At 31.0% G+C, this 20,335-nt stretch overlaps 1 protein-coding gene, 1 long non-coding RNA gene and 1 pseudogene across 12 annotated transcripts; 2 read left to right on the top strand and 1 right to left on the bottom strand.

Annotated features, from left to right (window-relative positions):
* The first annotated feature begins 5,761 nt into the window (after positions 1–5,761).
* LOC137823416 (uncharacterized) lies at positions 5,762–19,985 on the top strand. 11 transcript variants are annotated; one of them, XR_016514644.1, is made up of 7 exons: positions 5,762–5,949; positions 6,318–6,385; positions 6,921–7,072; positions 7,477–7,643; positions 7,751–7,842; positions 12,385–12,460; positions 13,165–13,818. It is a non-coding gene; the product is annotated as an uncharacterized LOC137823416 (long non-coding RNA). The 11 variants fall into 11 exon arrangements; XR_011083125.2 differs by having other exon boundaries at positions 6,318–6,408; XR_011083126.2 differs by having other exon boundaries at positions 6,318–6,424.
* Positions 9,072–10,860, bottom strand: LOC137823415 (protein RESPONSE TO ABA AND SALT 1). Its single transcript, XM_068628534.2, has one exon. The coding sequence runs from the start codon at positions 10,203–10,205 to the stop codon at positions 9,510–9,512; it is 696 nt and encodes a 231-aa protein (XP_068484635.2). The 5' UTR covers positions 10,206–10,860; the 3' UTR covers positions 9,072–9,509.
* LOC150025405 (uncharacterized) lies at positions 16,685–18,617 on the top strand (annotated as a pseudogene).
* Positions 19,986–20,335: the final 350 nt, after the last annotated feature.

Below are 20,335 nucleotides of genomic sequence, written 5' to 3'. Positions count from 1 at the left end.
AGAAATTTTCCACTAAAAAAGAAATTGATTCATCCCTAAGCTAGTATATAAATGAATAATTTAAGTCTATAAGGATATTCTCATTTCCACACTAAATCAAACATAAAAATTTTATGTTGAATATACCATTGTTGGTATTTTTACAAGCAACACCAACATAATTATGAGGGTTAAATGAGAAAGCATAATATTCATTTATTTCATTTTATTTAAACAATTGTTAAGATTATTTTTTGTGTTTTCTATTTAACTTGTATAATTATAGAAAAATAGAGATTTACTATACTTTTTATTGATACATATAATATTTTGAAACTCTTTTGAAAGGATTTGGGGAAAAAGAAAAGTTAGAAGAATAAAGGACATGGAAGTAGAAAAGTAATATCTTTTAACCATTAGGTCTTGCCAGTGAGAGCTAATTTTTGCCCAAAGAACATAAAATAATTACTTACAATTCTTGTCTCAAGCCCAAGTTTAAACTCAACAAGCCACTTATCCCATTAAATCAAAATCTCAAATATGAAGAGGATTTTGGGGTTTAGAGGAAGGTAGTGAAGCATGAAGAAAAGAAGGTTAGGACACCCATATATTAAAGAATTCCCTTTTATGACTTTCATTTCCATTTCTTCTTCAACTTTTTGTTTAGGTCCCATGTTGTTCAACACTATGAGTAACCAATTTCTCATTTGTTAGGATAAGATGTAACCACTAAATTTTCTTATATATTTTGATTATATTCATATATAGTTTTATGTTTCTCTTCTCCAATGATGTTTAGTCTTCATGCTTATTGATTGTTATGGATTTATCAACTATAAACTAGTTGAAGTAGAAAGAGATTGAAAAATCCTTACAAATTATTAACTTAAGATAAGACAATTAATAAATTATTTATTTGGAACAAATAATGACATATTGATCTTTTTAAATATTTGAAATTAATGTAAATTTATTCTATTGAGATTTGTAATTTGATAAGATATACTTAGGATTGTTTTAAGAGATTGAAGTATAACTTTTTATGATAACAATTAATGAAAAGGAAGAAGAGGGACAAATTTAATTAAGAAGCTTAATGGAACAAGAGAATGAGGTGGTGAAGACTAACCCCAAAATATTCATATTATACATTTCTATCAAATTTTTCTTTTTTATTTTAAAAATACCAAAAACTATTGTAATGTTTAGTTTTCACTTTTCTTTTAGGTTCTTGTTATTTAATCTCACTTCATTTATTATCATTTATTTTAAGTATAGTAGTATAAAATTGGTGTAGTTTTTAATATTACACAAAATCCTTTTGGATTCGACACTTTTACTTATTTTAAAACTATTGACACAATAATTGTGCGTTGAATATATTTTCTATTACCTCATAAGGAATTAAATGAGCAAACTTATTTGTGTCCAAATCATTCTTAAGTATACTATATTTCCTTAAAAGACATTAGTCAAAGAATAATATTAATCAAAAGGTGACATTGAAAATGTCCCACACTTGTAACCCAGTGATCCTCGATGCCTCTAACCCAATGATCAATCCATATTATACTTTTATCACCTTTATTAGAAATCCTTGACTAAAAAGATGTGCTTAAGGTTTCCTTAGATGACATATCATCTTTTCATTTCTATTTTCCAAACCGGTCTTTAAACTTAACAATATTATCTTGTGTAACATTTTATTGATCAAATTTGCTTCTCTAATGTTAGATCCAAGTTGAAAAAACTCCATGTTTACGGTTTTAACTAGAACAATTCTACTTATTTTCAATATTTCATTTGACACAAAATCTATACATTATATATATATATATATATATATATATATATACATTGCCTATCTTTTTCAAGACTTTGCATCTATAAAACATTTTATTGATCAAATTTGCTTGTCTAATGTTAGATCTAAGTTGAAAAAACTCTATGCTTACGTTTTTAACTGGAACAATATTTCATTTGACAAAAATTCTATACATTATATATATATATATATATATAATTGTAAGCAGTTACATTGCCTATCTTTTTCAAGACTTTGCATTTACTTCCTACTGACATGTTATGTTTGACAAGTGTTAGAACAATCATTTACATTTCCTAATACGTTGCATTTATTTATAAATGAATAGTTAATGCATTACTTGTGTTTGCTCACTTGTTGGGAATGTCTCTTAAGAAGGATTAACAATTTTCATGTCCAAGCTTAAAGTTTAAAAATCTATCAAGGCAAAACAAATAAAAAGACATGACCATTATAAGAATTTGCCATTATTATTTTCTCTATTTCATTATTACAAATACGTGATAACATGTGAAAAAAAAAATCAAACCATGTGTTATTTAAGGAAGATAAGTCATATGAGCTATAAAAATAGCCTTGTAGATTAACAAAATTTAATACATCATTAAATGCTTCATACAAGCATTTAATGCATTGGTAAGTGATCCACATATTTAATGATCACTAAATGATCTACGTAAAGTATTTAATGCACTCCTTCAACATTCATCTTATAAAAAAAAAAAGTCAAAATGAAGAAGAAGAAAATGAAAATGAACTTTAAGTTATAAAGACAATGACTAGATTTAAGCCTTTTAGTATTTAGGAAATAAGAATCAAACCTAAAAGTGAAAACTATACAATTTTGAAAAAACTTTTTTCTTCCTTAAATTTTTGTAAAGCTCTGAAACTTTTATTTGTCTAGAGATAAAATCTAGTTTTTGTTGGTTATATATTTATATCCATCTTTAAGATATTGAGTTAAAATCTAGTTTTTGTTGGTTATATATTTATATCCATCTTTAAGATATTGAGTTGTGTTGTTCCAAATCTTTATTCCTAAACATATGTATTCTGTTTGTAAAATTTTGGAGAAATTTGAGAAAGAGTACTCCTCTAATAGCTACTAAAAAAACAACACTCATGTTATAATTAGAAGTGAAAGTAAAATAATATATTATCTTATTAGCCGATAATTCAACTCAAGTTTTCAAGAATGAGATGTTGTTCTTCTTCTCAATATGTTTTATTCTTATTAACTTATCTAAAATTGTGATTTTTGAGTTTGCAAAATCAACAACTTTTTGAGTCATCTCATCTATACTTAATGAGTGGTTACTTGTGATTAATTTAGTAAGCATAATATTCATTTATTTTATTTTCTCTAATGTCTTAACTTAATTTTCATAGTTTTCTATTTAGTTTTTATAATTATATGAAAGAAAGATATATTGTACTTTTGTATTGTATATATATTTTAAAACTCTTTTGGTAGCATTTAGTTAGGAAGAAATGTTAGGAGAAAAAAAAAACAATTCAAGGAACTTGGAAGTAAAAAAATTAAGGATATTAATGTATCAAATTTCACTAACTAAGCTTTTATACCTTGGTAAGTCAAAACAGAGTTTTTGCTAACTAACTTTAGACCAAAGAGCAACATCCTTTTGTTTAAATAGACTTTGCCCATTGAAAACTAAGTCTCACCCATACTTAGCAAGCCAAAACTTTGGCTCCGTGAGTCATTCATGTGATAATCTCTCATTGACTTGAAATTCAAAACACTAAAGAGACTTATGAAGGTGAAAAAGATGCAATGAAGCACAAGAAAAGAAGATTAAGATGCTTATCTATTGAAAAACTTTCTTCGTGACTTGCATCATTTCTTCATCATCATTTTGTTTAGATTCCATACTATTGAACACCATGAATAGTTAAATCATCATTTTTTCGATGTTAGATATAATCACCAAGTTCTCTCTTATATCTTTTGTTATATTTATATATAGTTCTATATTTTTCTTTTCCATTAATGTTTAATATTGTTGGACTTTAATCTACCATAAACTAATTGAAGTTGTAAGAGATTGAAAAAATCTTACTAAGTTCTAAACTTGATATAACACAATCAATAAATCCTTTGTCTAAGAACAAAGAGTGACTTATTAATCATCTTAAATCATTGAACTTAATGCAAATTTATTATATTGGGTTGACAATGAAAGAATTGTGTTCAATAGGATACATTTTTCATTTGCTACAGATTGAAGTATAACTTTTCATGATAAAAATTGATGACAAATTGAAGTATAAGTTTTTATGATAAGAATTGATGACGAAAAGTACAATTCTTAATCCTCTAAGTTAATGTAAATTTAATATTAATAAGATAAATTAAATTTTTTTAAAAGAATTTCATTAGTAGTTCTATATAAAACTATTACCAATAAAAAATCATTAAATGTTACAAACATATCAATTTCTTAATTAGGTTTCCATTTTTGAGTGAGTCAAAGACAGACAAACACTCACATTTTTTAAATATTTTTAAAATTCAAATAAGTGGTAAATAATTTTTTACATCAAATGATATATTTTTTAGGAAATACCTAAAAGCTATAAAAGTTGAAAGACAATAATAGTAAATGAATGAATTTTATGTTTTCTGTGCAAATATGCTCATACATATAAATGTAGTAAATAATTATTTTGTAAAACTTTATTTTTTTCTTTTTACATAAGATAAATATTAACTATCTTATAGAAGAAAAGATAATATTTTAATAACTAAAGAGTCATTGGACAGCTATATTATGATAATAAAATAAAATAATATTATAGATAATACTTAATAGCCACTTAAGATACCTTTAACCCACAAATAAAAAAATATTATATATATATTATGACAAAGTGTTGGGTAACCCTGACCACTTTCATAAGTAGTGAAAAATCTTAATATAATAGACAGATAACAAAGACATATATACCAATTACCCATAATAAATAATAAATAATAAATAATAACTTAATCTTCAAAGTAACTTAAAAAATATTTTAATTTTGTTTTCACAGTTAACAAACAACCTAAGCACATAGAACACATAATAAGATGAGTTAAAAGAGAGAAGTTATATCTTATAATTGTACCTCAATGTTATATTAACTTATAAAATTCTAGTTTTGATATATATCATCATTAAAATGCCAACAAGTTATTTCTCACTTAATCATATAAAAATTGATCAGTCAAAGTTTTTCACTAGTTCAATTTTAATATCTCCCCATAATAGTGATCAGTATAATTTATTTTCAATTTTATAAAATTTATTTGAATAATATGTATAAGTTTAATTTCTATATCTTTAACTATACAAAAAACATAATTTCTTTCCATAAACGTTTTACTTTTCAATATATTCTTTAATTTATGTAAAATAATTTTATTTATCTTTTTCTTCTTTAGTTCCTTGTTAAAATTGATCCTATCTAACTTACTGTAATTTGTTTCCTTTATAACTTTCAAAGTTTTCTCCCATTTTATTTCTTCTGTACCTTAAATTCCTTTGATTTTAAATTTAAATTTCTTAAATAATATCTAAATTTACCCAAAACAGTGTAAAAGTAAATAAATTATATACATTAATATATGTAAAGATATACAATTTAAAATTAATATACACATTAATATATAAAATCATAAAAACTAGTATAAGTTTTAACTCAATAAAAAATAAAAAAATAGTATGAAAAATAAAATAACATATTTATATCCACATTAATCACCATGTTTTCATTAATATTATATAAATTTTTCATATATTATTAACCAGATAGAAGTCATCATCTGTATAACTTCTAAAATAATTATTGATGAAGTAAATAATATTATCATTAATCATACTCTGTAGTTATTTAAATTATTCAGGTGTTCAAAATTAAATTCTATGCAGGTAGTAAAAGAAATAAACTAACTAATTCAGTTAAATGTTAAAGCATTCAACAATTGCGAATGAATGATAGATCTCAGACGAAGTTGCGAACTACTTCTCGGTCTTCCGCGTCAGTTTCCTTCTAATTTTTTTTTTCTACAGAAAAACCTTTTTCGCCCAAAGGTCTTCATTTCAATTTGTGCAGTTTCGCTTTCATCATCACTCGCAACAATCAAGGTTTTTTTCTATCCCAATTTTTCTATTTTTATTTTGATTTGATTTTATGATCCACATAACAATGCATAATAAATTGTATAATTGATTTTAAAATGTTGTCGCTTATTTTCACTTGTGCTTCTCATAAATTTTTGCATGCTGATTTTTTTATTTTTATTTTGTTACTTATTACTCTATTATTGAGTTGTTATTGTGATATATTTTCCATTAGAGTTGCTCTTTGGTTTAGAGATGTTTTTCTGTTTGCTGGAATGATGAAGACATATACAAAAATGACTTAAATGAAGCAAATTATTATCTGTAGAATGGAAAAATGAAGTTGTTATTTGTGAAAATATACAATTTTTTGTTTTTGTTTTTGTTCACAGAAACCAGATTCTAGAAAATGGTGTGAGGTAACCGGATAAGGAGACACACAATGAGAGGAGAGGATAGGGTAAATACGGATCCATCGGGAAGGCAAGATTCAACTTGGGTATAGATATAATGTATAAAAAGAATCATACTATATGTTGTAGATGTACATTGCATTTACATAGAAATGGGCCTAGGCCCTACATCCTTCTATCTCATCATCTAAAGATCATGGAGATCAAAACATCAATGAAATTTCAAGGATTGTCTTAAACTCTTAGCCTGACACCCCAAAGAAAAGATAAAAGAGGGTACCATCTCATCATCTAAAGGCAGTGGAGAGCCAAACAACAATGAAATTTCATGTATTTTTTTAAACTCTTAGCTTGGCATCCTGAAAGAAAACATAAAAGTGGGTACCAATGCAAATATTAACATCACTAGCACCATACCGAAGAGAAGAATATAGGTTAAGAAAACTTTACATTGAGACATTTAGGGTTCTAGATTATTTTTCAAATACATCTTATCTCATGCTTTATATTTTCTTGCTGCTCTTGTCCACCAGTTTTACAAGTACTCTTTTGTTACATCTTTTTTGGTACCCGTTATTTCAGATATATGCGCCAGGTTTAACCGTGACAAAAGTGGAGAATTTTGGACTTAGGATTGTACAAAATGGAGACATAGTTTTGAGGAAAGTCTTTGTCCCTCCCTCCCTGAAGATGACAGAATACAAGGAGTAAATTCTTTTCAGGACACAAACAAGGTAAAATTGTCATGATATACTTGTCTCTGCTGTTATTTCAAGAGCATGATTTCATCATTTAATGCATAACTAAAGAATGGTATATGTTTTGCTGTTTACATAACTTCTATGAGCCGAGGAAGTAGTAGAGCATTAGTCAATCTTGGTTCCTATATCTCCGTTATAATCTTGTATTTTGTCTATTACTTTCTGTGTTGCTTATTTGTTTTAGTTGTCTCAAACCTGTTTCACTTGTCATGGTTGTTTGGCAACTTATTGGTTTATCAATGGAAATCTATGATATGTGTCTTAGGTATTCTTAGATAGCATGCTAGTATACTTCAACAAAACTTTCAAAGCTTTCACTACAAAAGTGCAACAAATCATTCTAAAGTTCATTGTGTGTGCCATAAAATCTTTTCTAGGTACCTGAAGGAGAGGAATCAGTTTGGAGTACCATTAGCAGCTTTCCAAATCAGCCAACAGAAACTAAATGCTAGGGAGCATTCAAGCAATGATTCTTGTTGGTTGGTGTCTGTGCAAGTTGTATGATGGTGGTAAAATGATTCCAGGTCATGCTAACCTGGGGAAGGTAATTCCTAACCACCTCTACTCACAAAATAGAAGAAAATATCACCAAGTAAGTTGTTCTTAGTTGGGATATAGATAACTGATAATAAATTGTCAATCATCTTTCAGTTTTGAATTACCTGAGGGCAAGAAAAACAGCTACCTTGGGTCGAGGATTGATTGGCGGCAATGGAATTTTGGCTGATTTTCTAGTGGCAAAGGTTCTCATGCTTAATTTCTTGTTTGAATTTTTGTTTTGAACCTCCTATAGGATTTAGATTAAAATGGCTAAAGAGTGAACTTCTCTTACAAACTAAAATTATGTTGTACACTTATTTTTTGTGAATATTCTAACATCGAACTAAATCAAAAGCTAAGCTTTATAAGTTAATTTAATTTATAACAAAATTTCCATGAATGCACAATAAGTGGGGTTTTTTGAATGGAGACGGAAATGGAAGGTCAATTATACATGATGCTGATCTGTTTCGGTTTATATTTTGTTCCACACAAATACCAAGGTCTAAATCATACCTCATTCTGATGGCCGCCCTTGTCCACAATGTCAGACTTCATTCGTGCAAAACTTCATCTCCATATCATGACATTCTTACACAGAGTATTCAAGTTCCTCATCACACCATAAAGAACTCTCTGATAGTCGTTGTTGTTTTAGTTGATTTGTTAGTGTAAGCTTTAGTAGCTGGTAGTAGTCCATTATTAAACATAAACTCGAGCTTGCAAAATACAATTACCACTAGACATCCTATTAGTACTTTTTAATGGGGCTAATAAAAAAAGAAAGAAAAAAAAGTACTTTTTAATGGGACTGAGACATTAATTAAGCCTTGTTCGGGTCATTTTGTTCTCAGACATGTTTTCTGTTTTTCTTCTCTAATTTTGTAGGCATTCTGTCACTTAGAACCTATATACACAGTTCGAACGCACGTATGACATAAACACTTTGGTCACAAGCAGGGAAGTTACTGGTTTTGCCACTTTAAGCCGGCTGCTAAAAAAAGTAGGCGGTGAAAGTGTAAAATCTTTTCCTTTATGGATTATTATACTTAATTGGTTTATATATTTATAATTAACTAACAATGTAAAAGCATTCAATAATTAATTGTAAAAAGGTTTGTGTAGATAACAAAACAGTGAAATGAAAAATAGTTATTTTAGAATATTATTCCAGTCCTCATCCACTCTTTTTCTTTTGATTGGGATCGCTATGAATAACAGGCTACATGATTACCTGTTCTCGACTTTGGATCTGAATGTTTGAAACTTCTGCTTTAGCATCTCCAGTTTCTTAATGTTTGAAACTGCTACTTAAGCGTTAGGCATTGTCATGCTCTTGCTGTGTAAATGAACCCCGTTTGCTGGGGAAAGAACCAGAAAGGGCCCCGTAGGGAGAAACCTACTTTCATGCATTGTCAAAGTGCGTGGGATATTGAAAAAGTAATTTTCAGGGTTTCGCATTTTATTCAACCAAGTTCTTAACTAAAAAGCAGGACTTACACAAAAGGAAAATAAACAACCCTTAGGTTTCTACTATATACTTATTAGGTAAATATAGTAGCAACCAATTGAAATCTAAAGTGCTTACCTCTATGCCAGAGGTACTGATGAACATAAACTGATGCTCATAAGCTGATGCTTTAGCATCTACATAAAGCATGCATTGCATGCCTTATTTTGTTCATCATTATTCGACGCTTACAAAAGAAACTCCGGGTAGAGAGGAATAGAATTACAGGCTCACATCCATCATCATAGATGCTACAATGCTAATGCCTGTGCATCTATCCCTTAACTCAAAACAGTTCCCAGAAACAGACTTAAAACGAAACCCCTTACATAAAAAGCCTTCAAGTCGCCACGGTTGATGTCAATTTTGGTCTGCATTCTGGGCATCCTTGTCCAAACCCCAAGACCTGATCTTGATCTGAAGCTCAGCCGCAGAAACCATGAATGAGACAATCTGAGCAGGTCTCAGTATCTTCATAATCTTCAGAGCTGTGTCTGTCCTCAAAGCATCTGCATCTGCCACCAGATTCTCCAATTTCTCTTTGAAAGCGCTTGGGACCAAACCTTGGTCTACCATGAAGGACCTGCTGAAGCACAATCTGCCCTGGCTTCTGGCCATGTCCACCAGCGGAGGATCTGCCACACTCTCTTGAAGCTTGGCCAAGTCATCGTTGAGGGTTCTCTCCTTCACCTTGGACTCCTTTTTCAGCTTACTCATCTTCACCTTTTGGTCCTCTGTCAAGTCCCTCAAAGCTGTGTTCACAACCTGAAAAGCCACTCCAGGCTTGAACCCCCCAACCCAAAGAAAGGATTTTTCTAATGAACTGAACCATGGTGGTGAGAAAACAAGAAAAATATTGTGGTGTGCAAGCTTTGATTTCTCTTCAAAGTATTGGCCATAATGACAGATGACTCTGTCAATCAATGGCCTTACATCAGCTCTCCGCCCCTCCTGATACTGTTGCTGAGCTGAGAGAAGCTCACCAAGGAATTCTTTTTGGCGCACCATCCAGCCTTGGAGAAAGGCCTCAAATGAAGCGGCATTTACATCAGCCATTTGTGTATTCAAGGGTGAGAGTGATACAGAAAGAGGAAGGATGATGGAGAATATATATAGGTGGTCTTAGTGGTAGTGGGGCTGTTTAAAACATGTGCTTCAACGTGATTCTTTTGAAAATGGGGTTCTTGCAATTGGTTATGGGAAGTTATTGCCTTGCTTAGGGCGGAAGCATTGCTGTGATGGTACTTAGAAGGGCAGACTAAGGGCAAAAAACAGAGTCATTTGGAGCTAAACAGAGTGAGGGATATTAAGTTAAGGAAACAGACAGTAGAAAGACTAGTATTGGGACTGGTTTCGGTGATATTTGTCGCCACATGCTTGGTTTGGAGGCAGGTGTTAATGCTAAAGAGGTGTGGTGAAACATGGTGGGAGATTTTGGTAAGATGTGGGGTTGGTTGTTCATGTGAAGGTGCTCAATTATGGTGAGTGTGTTGGTATTTGGGATTTGGGTTTTGGATTCATACTTGGTGTGGGATTAATCAATTGACATGGTGACTCAGCAAGACCTTAAGGTGCCGTTTTAGTTTACACTATTGATTTCATGCCAAGTAAGATAGAGAAGTGCAGCAATGAAGCCAAGTAAGATAGTGAAGTGACACAGATTTTTGATCTGGCATGCTGTGAGGTGAATAGGCATCTTTTGCAACAACTGCTCTACCCAAGTCAGGAATTTTCACTTTATGAAAATATGCAAAATAGAGACTATTAAAAGCAATAGAAAGGTATGGTTACTTCTTCAAAAGTGAACCACGGTTTCAAGATAAAGCTAATTGTTAATACATTAGCAAAAGGTTTACCAATATAGCTTTTTTATTTCAAATTCACCTTTTTTTTCTGCATATTATTATTAAAATACAATTTAATCATAACGGACTAAATTGCATTTAATCATAACATACATGTCTTAAACAAAAAGATAGAAACTACTTTTATAGACTTGTTTTTTTTTTTAAGTTTATTAACATTTAGGGCCTAACTTGAAACTGTCATTCACTTTTAGTAACCAAACAAACCATTTTACCATTAGATGGTGACAAGATGAATGATGAATTTAATCTTTAAATATGTAAACAAGTGATAATTTAATTTTTGAAAGAAATAGAATACAATTCAGGGTCACACATAGATCCAATAAATCTCCTTAAAATAGACTCTAACATCATCTTAGAAATAAAAAAACTAGTTTCACATTTAGGGACCTAGTTGGCTATTTTCCTCTAGATGGTCGTAAAGAGTAAATTGTCATTTTTTCCCCTTGAATATGATTAGATAATTAAGATCCAGAACGGAAATTCTAATTTAATCTATAATCCATAAATATATAAAGAAGCAACAATTACGTCCTGTCATGAAGTTTTCTTGGTCCATTTTGTCATTAACTTGTAAGGTTTAAGGACCAATTTAAAGTTGTAAAATGTAGAGACTAATTTGTTATCATGTTCTACAGTAAAATTTAATTATAGTACTTTTCACACATTCGAGAAAGAAGTAAAATTTTTTATCAAATCATCACCGAAATAGTCATTTTTCATGTTCTAAAATATAACTTTACATCATTATGACCCCAAAAGTTGTCATGCATGTTAGTTCTGTATTTTGTTGATCCACGAAGTGTGTTGACATATATGTTAGTGCACATCATTAACCTGCCCTAAAGTATAATTTCACATCATTATGACTCGTACAGTTGTCATGCATGTTAGTTCTGCATTTTGTTAATTCAGATCAGTGTCTTTTGACATGTATGTTAATGCACATCAGTAGAATCACTTGTACTGTTTTTGATATATAACGGTTTGTTATCACAGTTTCATACTAATATCACATGACTTTTATTCAAACTTTCATTCAGATAACTTCACTTTACTAGCTACTTTATTTCAGTGGCGGTGACACATGAAATAGCTAATGGACTTTGTTTGTTACTAGAGCGTTTTAAAACTAAGTTTAATAATGGTAAAAACTCTGCACATTGCCAACACTAACACTACGCCCCTTTATTACAAGGACCGTCTAATCAAATGAGATTCTCTGCAGAAAGTCTGGTCTATACTTGTCTTTAGGGCTAGGCATTGGTATAAGCGGTTGTCCCCTTCTTATCTCTTACCCTGTGCAGTTAATACTGGTTTTAACCTTTACAAAAATCCAACTTTCTCATGGATACATTGTTTTGCAGCAGAGCAGTAAAAAATTAACACTATCTCATCCAACAGATTGTGTAAACCATGGCAACTTGGTGCTCTGCACTTTAGGTGAGTGGTTTCATTGTTTTGAAATTTAAAATTTTAAAGTCTATTTGTGTATTTCAGTATTAGTCTTTCAGAAATTTATTTTGTATATTCTGAGATTAAACTTCTCAAAAGATATTTGTTACATATTTCGATAGTGCATAAGATATACACCGAATTCAAGCCAATGAGAAGACCTATGAAAGTTTAATTTCAGAATGTGTAACAAGTAGTCTTTTAGGAAGTTTGATTTCGGAATGTGTAGCAAAGAAAATTCTGAAAGCTTAATTTTGAAATATACAGATAGACTTTCAAAAGTTTAATACTGAAAGATATAAGATAAACTTCCAGTAGTTTAATTGCAAAATTGCAAATAGACTCTGAAACCAATTTTTACTAAGTTTTGGAACTTACATAGTTTTAGAGAAAATAATGAAAAGATCAAGGATGGTTTAAACATAATTGGCAAGCTTCCATCATAACAAGTAAAAAAATTGGATTTTTTTTTCTTTTACATGGGTGAGTTTTTTCAAAGATAATATTTTTTGTAGTTTAGTTCCAGTTAAGGCTGCTCACCTCTCCCCCTCATTGGTGTAGATTCAACCCATTCTGAATCTGTTGTTTACAGTCTTATCCTGCATTTCTAATAAATTGATTCCACTGCTTTCAAACAGCAACAATTCTAACCATTGGACCTTATCCTTCCTTCCTATTTTCAATGTGCATAGATATGCTGAATTCAATCGCCAATACGGGGAGGACACACGAATGCAATAATTTCCCCAGTTATCTTTCAAAGCAAAGACGATTATGTGCCAGATGCAATTAAACACTAAATGCAGATATCTTTTCTATTGAAATTTAAACCTTAATTCTTGACACTTAGAGAGTAAAAGACTAAGCATTTTCTGTAAAGATCCATCTTCATATGGACATTTGACAATAATTGCATATGGAGAGATTGTTAAAGACAGTTAAATAAAAGAAAGACTAGATCATTACATGTAAAAACTGCAAAGACACATGTTGTCAAACTCTCAAGTTAACTTGTAAACAGTTACAAGTTTACGTTTTATTAGATTCATATAAACTTTGAAGTTAGAAAAGGAATTAACGAAAGTTAAAAAAATGAGTTAACAAATTTGAAATATTGGTTATTCATTGACTCTATATTTTATTAGTACTTCAAATCATTTGAAGAATTAGATCCTTTTTTAATTGTTTGCACTTTTAAAACTTATATTTTTGTGATATTATATATGATTTGACCATTTTATATTTTAATTTTATTTAACACAAATGTACTGTGATTTGTTACTTATTATGAAATTGAAATGTTAGACTATTGTTGTATTTTTTTCTATGAAGAGAGTATTGTAGTATTAAAAGTATAATGTTAAGCATATATTACATTAATATTTGTTTTTAAACTTTTGTAATCTCTTATAGTTTAATTTGACAATCTTCGGCAAGACCCACAGTTATAAGAAGATGGTTTTAGGTTTATTTCTCCACTTTGGTGTTTCTGTTCTCTGTGGGCATAATGTGCTTGCAAACTGTGGGCTATTCATGGTGAATATTAGCCGGAGAATAAACCAAATGACTTTTTTTTTATCAGTTAGCAATGATCAGATCACGACACAAGGATGGACAGTTTTTTTCCTCTTTTTTCCCTTCAAGTTGTTTTATAGGAAAATGGGTATAGTTATTTGAGATTAAATTCAAAATAAGATTTATTTTAGACTAGTATGAAGTAATAGGTTGGTTTTGAAAGGACGGATTCAATAGAACTTAAACATTCCTTTTTGCAAGTGATAGATTGTTTAGCGTGTAAGCAAGAATAATGTCTAGTTCATCCATAACTCTTATGATAAGTTCAATTTTTATCTGACAAACTTTTGAAAGAGTTTCACTAATAAAAATCTTTTATTACAAAGGTGAGAGTGCACAAACTATTTTTTGATTATCTCTTTTAATTTTCTTTTGAGACTAAAAACTCGAGTATTCTTTTAAGTGTCATTTCTGATTACAAACACATGATATATTTTGACAAGTTAAACTTTTTGAGAGAAGATATAACTTAAAATCTCATGGGTTGTTTCATAGAGTGAAAAATACAGAGGTTAACATTTTTCAACAAAATAACAAATTGTTTTTATATTTAGAACACCATATATCTTTGTAAGCTTGGATGATGGACACCTCAAAGCTTTTGCCAATATATAGCTTATCAAGGATTTAGTGGGAAGAATTATTTTGATAGCTAAGTATAGAAGGTTGCACTTCCTTACTTGTTGATACAAACCATATCGACAAACAAATAACTAAGGACACAATAGACACTTCACAATTAAGTTAGTCATCTCAGCATCCAAGACAAGGCCTCGCCAAACTCCAGAAGGACCTCAATTGAAGAAGAATTGGATATAGGCCAAAGAATAAAATGTTCTTTCTTCTGGTCTTTTTAAAAGACAAGTTTATATAAATATTGGGGCTCACTTTAGGGTTCGAAATAGAAGAATAAACTAGAGTAGGGTGTGCTTAGTAATTTGAGTAGGGTGTGCTTAGTAAATTGGGTTTGTGTTAAACCCACATTTCATGACATATGCACCTAGGTTTAGGGTTTCTTTGACCTACATTCTAGAAGGTTTCTCACAAAATGACACCACTACCCTCTCACTCTTGCTCCCCAAGTCACTCTCTCCTATATAAAGGGTGTCTTGCCTCATGTATTTTTACAATTGAATTTTTTAAATAGTAAAGAAACTCTGCAGGAGTGTTTAGTGAGACTTGGGTGCTCTCCTTTGTGGGTCTTATCTTGAAAGTGTGTACACTTCAAGTGGCGACTCTTCACCACCCATCTTGGAGTAGCCCATCCTCCAAGTGGCGTGATTCATTGCCCCTTTCTTCATCCTTTCATCTGTTCTCTTTTGTATTCTTCTTTTGCGCCACCTTTCATTCCTCTTTTATGTTCTCATGTCCTTTAATTTCGATCTTTACCTTGTTATCTTCATCATTGTGTTCATTCCGCAAGCTATCTTCATCATATTCACCATATTTGTATTTTTCTCTTTGCCCTCTATAAGTGAACCTTCACACTTAACCACTTGGTTAAGTTCGTGTCCAATGAGAATTTTCTTTGGATTTTTCACCACAATTGTTAATCTCAAAAAGCTTAAACAAAAGTGAAACCTCTAAAATGTGCCAATCTAAAATCAGCTCACATCACTTATGTTACAAGATGTAAACAATGAAACAATCCAATATATGATAGATAATGTGCAATAATATTGTACGAAAAGAATTGATCCGTGTAAGTTTAGAATCAATTAATTCTATATATGCATGTTTCAAATGTTAAAATCACAATTTTTCTTATTGGTAAAATGACGTTTTGGATGTTGATTGCACATATCAATAACTCATTCTTTAACAAATTTCATGCCTAATAAACTTCGTAAATGATTTAGTCTTTCTTCAACTAGGAGTTTAAGAAAATATTTATCTTTAGCTAGAACAACAACAAAGATAAGTGGTTCAAGCAAAGATTTATCTTTTAACAACTTAGTAAAATAGTTATTTCTTGTCATTTATGACAAAAAGAGATGCTGTCAAAATGCAACTTTGAGGTCATTTCATGTTCATGATTATTAGACGTTTGTGATATGCACGTGATGCACCTAAATTGTCTAATGAATATGAAACATATAAACTATTTATGCATGATACTTGTTGGAAATTGTGTTTTTTAACTGCATATAAATGCACATAAGTGCACGTGATATTTTATTATTCTGTTTTAATTATGTTTTAATTGCTGATTTAATATTTCTAGGTAATTGCTCATAAAATCATTTAAGGGTCAGTTAGTGCAAGTACTATAAATGTAATTGTTGGCAAAGATAATAAAATATCTTCCTTTGATTTATTCAAGAAAACCAACAATTGGTATCAGAGCTATCTTCTTGAGGGATCTGTGAGGTTAGTAGAGTGCACCAATGGAAGGAGGATCAAATTTTTCAACATTGGCACCACCTGTCTTTGATGGAGACAATTATCAAATGTGGTTGTTTATATGGAGACCTACCTAGAAGCATTGGATTTATGGGAAGCTGTAAAAGAGGACTATGAAATCCAGAAAACCCTACAGTGGCACAAATAAAATCTCAGAAAGAAAAGAAGATGAAAAGATAAAAGGCAAAAGCATGTGTATTTGTAGTTGTATCTCCTATGGTATTCACAAGGATAATGTCCTTGAAGTCAGCAAAAGAAATCTGGGATTACCTCAAGGCTGAATATGAAGGTGATGAGAGGATTCGTGGAATACAAGTGTTGAATCTAATCAGGGAGTTTGAACTGCAGAGAATGAAGGAGTCAGAATCCGTAAAAGAGTACTCTGACAGACTTCTAAGCATTGCCAACAAAGTGAGATTGCTTGGATTTGTATTAAAAGATTCAAGAATTGTGGAAAAGCTGCTTGTAACGGTTCCAGAGAGGTTTGAAGCCACCATAACAACCCTAGAGAACACAAAGGACCTATAAAAAATTTCTCTTGTAGAGCTCTTAAATGCTTTACAAGCACAAGAACAAAGAAGAGCCACGAGAAAAGATGGAGCAATAGAAGGAGCCTTAACAGCCAATCATGAAGGTGGCTGGAGAAACAAAGGTAGCAAGATCGAGCAGAACTAGCAAGAAAATGGAGAAGTTGCTGCACACAATAGCAACAAAAGGAGAAATTACCCTCCTTGTAAGCATTGCAACAAGTTAGGTCATCCACCGTTTAAGTGCTGGAAAAGACCTGATGCTAAGTGCAACAAGTGCAATCAACTGGGGCATGAAGCAGTCATTTGTAGAAACCAAAGTGAGCAACAAGATGTAAACCAAAGTGAGCAACAAGACGTAAATGCTCAATTTGCAAATGAGGAGGAGGATGTACTTTTCGTTGCAACTGGTTTCTCCAACAATATTTCAAGTGCGTCGTGGCTAATTGATAGTGGATGCACGAATCACATGACTTATGACAAAAAACTTTTCAAGGAGTTGAAACCTTCAAAAATTTCAAAGGTCAAGATAGGCCATGGGGTCACATTTCAGTAAAAGGAATAGGAACCATTGTTGTAGCAACACATTCAGGTACTAAAACTATTACTGATGTGTTATATGTACCTAACATAAACCAAAATTTATTGAGTGTTGGTCAGTTGCTACAAAAAGGCTTCAAGGTGTTTTTTGAAGATAACCACTGTTTGATCAAGGATGCTACAGGACAAGATTTGTTCAAGGTACAAATGAAAGGCAAAAGTTTCTCATTAGATCTATTTCAGGAGAAGTTGACTGGTCAAGGGCTTCTCAAGATGCAAAAATCTGAAATGGAAGATGATCCACCATCTCTGACATATATCATAGATGTAACGTTGCAGTATGTGAACCTGCTGATCACAAAGAAGTTATCAATGACCCAAAGTTGAAAAAGGCAATGGAGGAAGAGGTGTATATGATTGAGAAGAACAAAACTCGGGAGCTTGTTGACATACCTCGAGATAGAAAGGTACATCAAATGGATGTCAAGTCAACATTCCTAAATGGATTTCTTGAAGAAGAAATTTTTGTTGAGCAACCTAAAGGTTTCATTGTGGAAGGAAAAGAAGACAGAGTTTATAAGTTGTCTAAAGCTATTTATGGCTTAAAAGATGTTCCCAGAACATGGTATAACTGAATTGATGATTATCTTATCAGCTTAGGCTTTGACAAAAGTCTTTTAGAATCTGCACCTTATGTCAAATCAAAAGGTGTTGAATGGAGATTAAGCAAAGCGAGGATGAAAAAAAATGCAAATTTGTTTACCAAGTCACTTCCCGCCAACAAGTTTGAGTTCCCAAGACAGAAGATTGGAATTTCCAGTTCAAAAAATCAAGAAGGAGAGTTGAAAATTGTGTTTTCTAACTGCATATAAATGCACATAAGTGCACGTGATATTTTATTCTTTTGTTTCAATTATGTTTTAATTGCTGATTTAATATTTCTAGGTAACTACTCATAAAATCATTTAAGGGTCCATCAGTGCAAGTACTACAAATGTAATTGTTGGCAAAGATAATAAAATATCTTCCTCTGATTTATTCAAAAAAACCAACAATACTATAACAATGATGTATCTCAATAATTCATTCTTAAACAAATCCATGCGTAATAAACTTTGTAAATGATTTAGTTTTTCTTCAATTATGGATTTTGTGAAATATTAGTTAAATGATCCTTTCTGGATACAAACTATAAATCCATAATCCCCATTTGGACAAGGTCTATGATGAAATAATGTTTGATTTTGATATGTTTTGCTCTAGAGTGAAAGATAATATTCTTAAAAAGACTAATTGTGACACTATTGTTGTAAAAGATTGGAATGTTCCCCTAAAAGATGTTGTAATCTTCTAGTTAGTTCTTTGTCCATGGAAGTTATGAGCAACAACTTGCAGCTGAAATGTATTTTGCCTCTATTTTAGAAAGCGCTTTGGTTCCTTACCTTTTGCTCCTCCAAGATCTAAGTTCCCACCAAGAAAATGTCATCCTCCACTTGTGTTTTTTCTTTCTACTTTGTATCCAACGTAGTCTACATCATAATATCCCAAAATTTTAAGGTGTATGATTCTTTAAAGCATAAACCAAGATTAAGAGTATATATTAAATAATGAAAGATGCATTTAACTATAATAAAATGTACTTCTTTTGGGTCAGATTGAAAACAAGCACATAAATACACACTAAATAGGATGTTTGGTCTATACATTTTTAAATAGAGAAGTGAACCAATAATTTGACGATAGATGATGTTATCGACTTCACTTGATTCACTTTCTATACCAAGAGTTGAGGTTGGATGCATTGGTGTTTTTCATTTTCTTGGTGTCATCTAGCTTGAACTCTTTTAGAAGCTTCTTGCATACTTCATTTGATGCATGTATATGACACTTTCTACTTGTTTTATTAGTAGACCCAAGAAGAACCTTAGTTCTCCCATCATGCTCATTTCCAACTCATTATTCTTGTGAGTATCCCTTAGATGCTAGCACAAATTTGTTTCTCACAACCTTACCTCGTCTAACTTGTTTATAATACCCATTTGGGATGAACTATTGACTAGTCCCTTGATGGACTTACCAATTGCAATATGTCGTTTTTTTTAAATGATCAAGCTCTTATCGGATAGTTTGTACTTAGTTTTCATCATCTAATGTTTCATTGAATCCTTTTTTTTATTTTAGATATCAAGGAAGATTTATCTTTGCAGGGAGATCTACTTCTTACGCCTTCTTTTGGATTTCCTAGGATAGCAACATCAACCATTTTTTGCAAGTTATAAATCATGTCCAATTGAATACTTTTCCTCAAATGGACCATCCATTTGTTTTCAAAGCTTCTATGTTCGTATTTGTCCTTCGTGGTTGTTCTTGCAAATTAAGATCCACAAAAGAATTGTCTAACTTTGATAATTCCTTACTAGGTGTGTGGTTATTGAATTGAATATGAATGACTTCTTCAATTATGGACATTCTAAAGTTTTATTCTCTATAAGTCTTAAACGTCTCATAATATCCAAACAAAATTCCTCCATCACTTATAGAATAAAACTTTCTCAAACTCTCCTTGGTATTGAGTATAAAACATTGAATTTCAAAATGATGGAAATACAATATGTTGGATTTCTTATCTTTTCACAATTCCCAGGGAGTTTGTTTTTTTTAATGGTTTAATGTAAATTTTGTTTCATAAATAGTAAGTTGTGTAAACTGCTTCTTCCGAAAAAATAAAAATAAATTAGGAGTAGAGTTTGCACTCAACATCATTCGAGTCATTTCTTGTAAATATCCATTTTTCCTCTCCACACAACCATTCTATCAA

The sequence above is a fragment of the Phaseolus vulgaris genome, chromosome 8 (assembly GCF_051622355.1).
Source record: "Phaseolus vulgaris cultivar YP4 chromosome 8, ASM5162235v1, whole genome shotgun sequence".
In the NCBI taxonomy this organism is placed as follows: domain Eukaryota; kingdom Viridiplantae; phylum Streptophyta; class Magnoliopsida; order Fabales; family Fabaceae; genus Phaseolus; species Phaseolus vulgaris.
The sequence above is the reverse complement of the archived record's forward strand: the minus strand, read 5'-3'. Positions and strand labels throughout refer to the sequence as shown.

Bases quoted from the DNA above. Each gene is read 5' to 3' on its own strand.
- LOC137823415 (XM_068628534.2), bottom strand. From the start codon at position 10,205: ATGGCTGATGTAAATGCCGCTTCATTTGAGGCCTTTCTCCAAGGCTGG.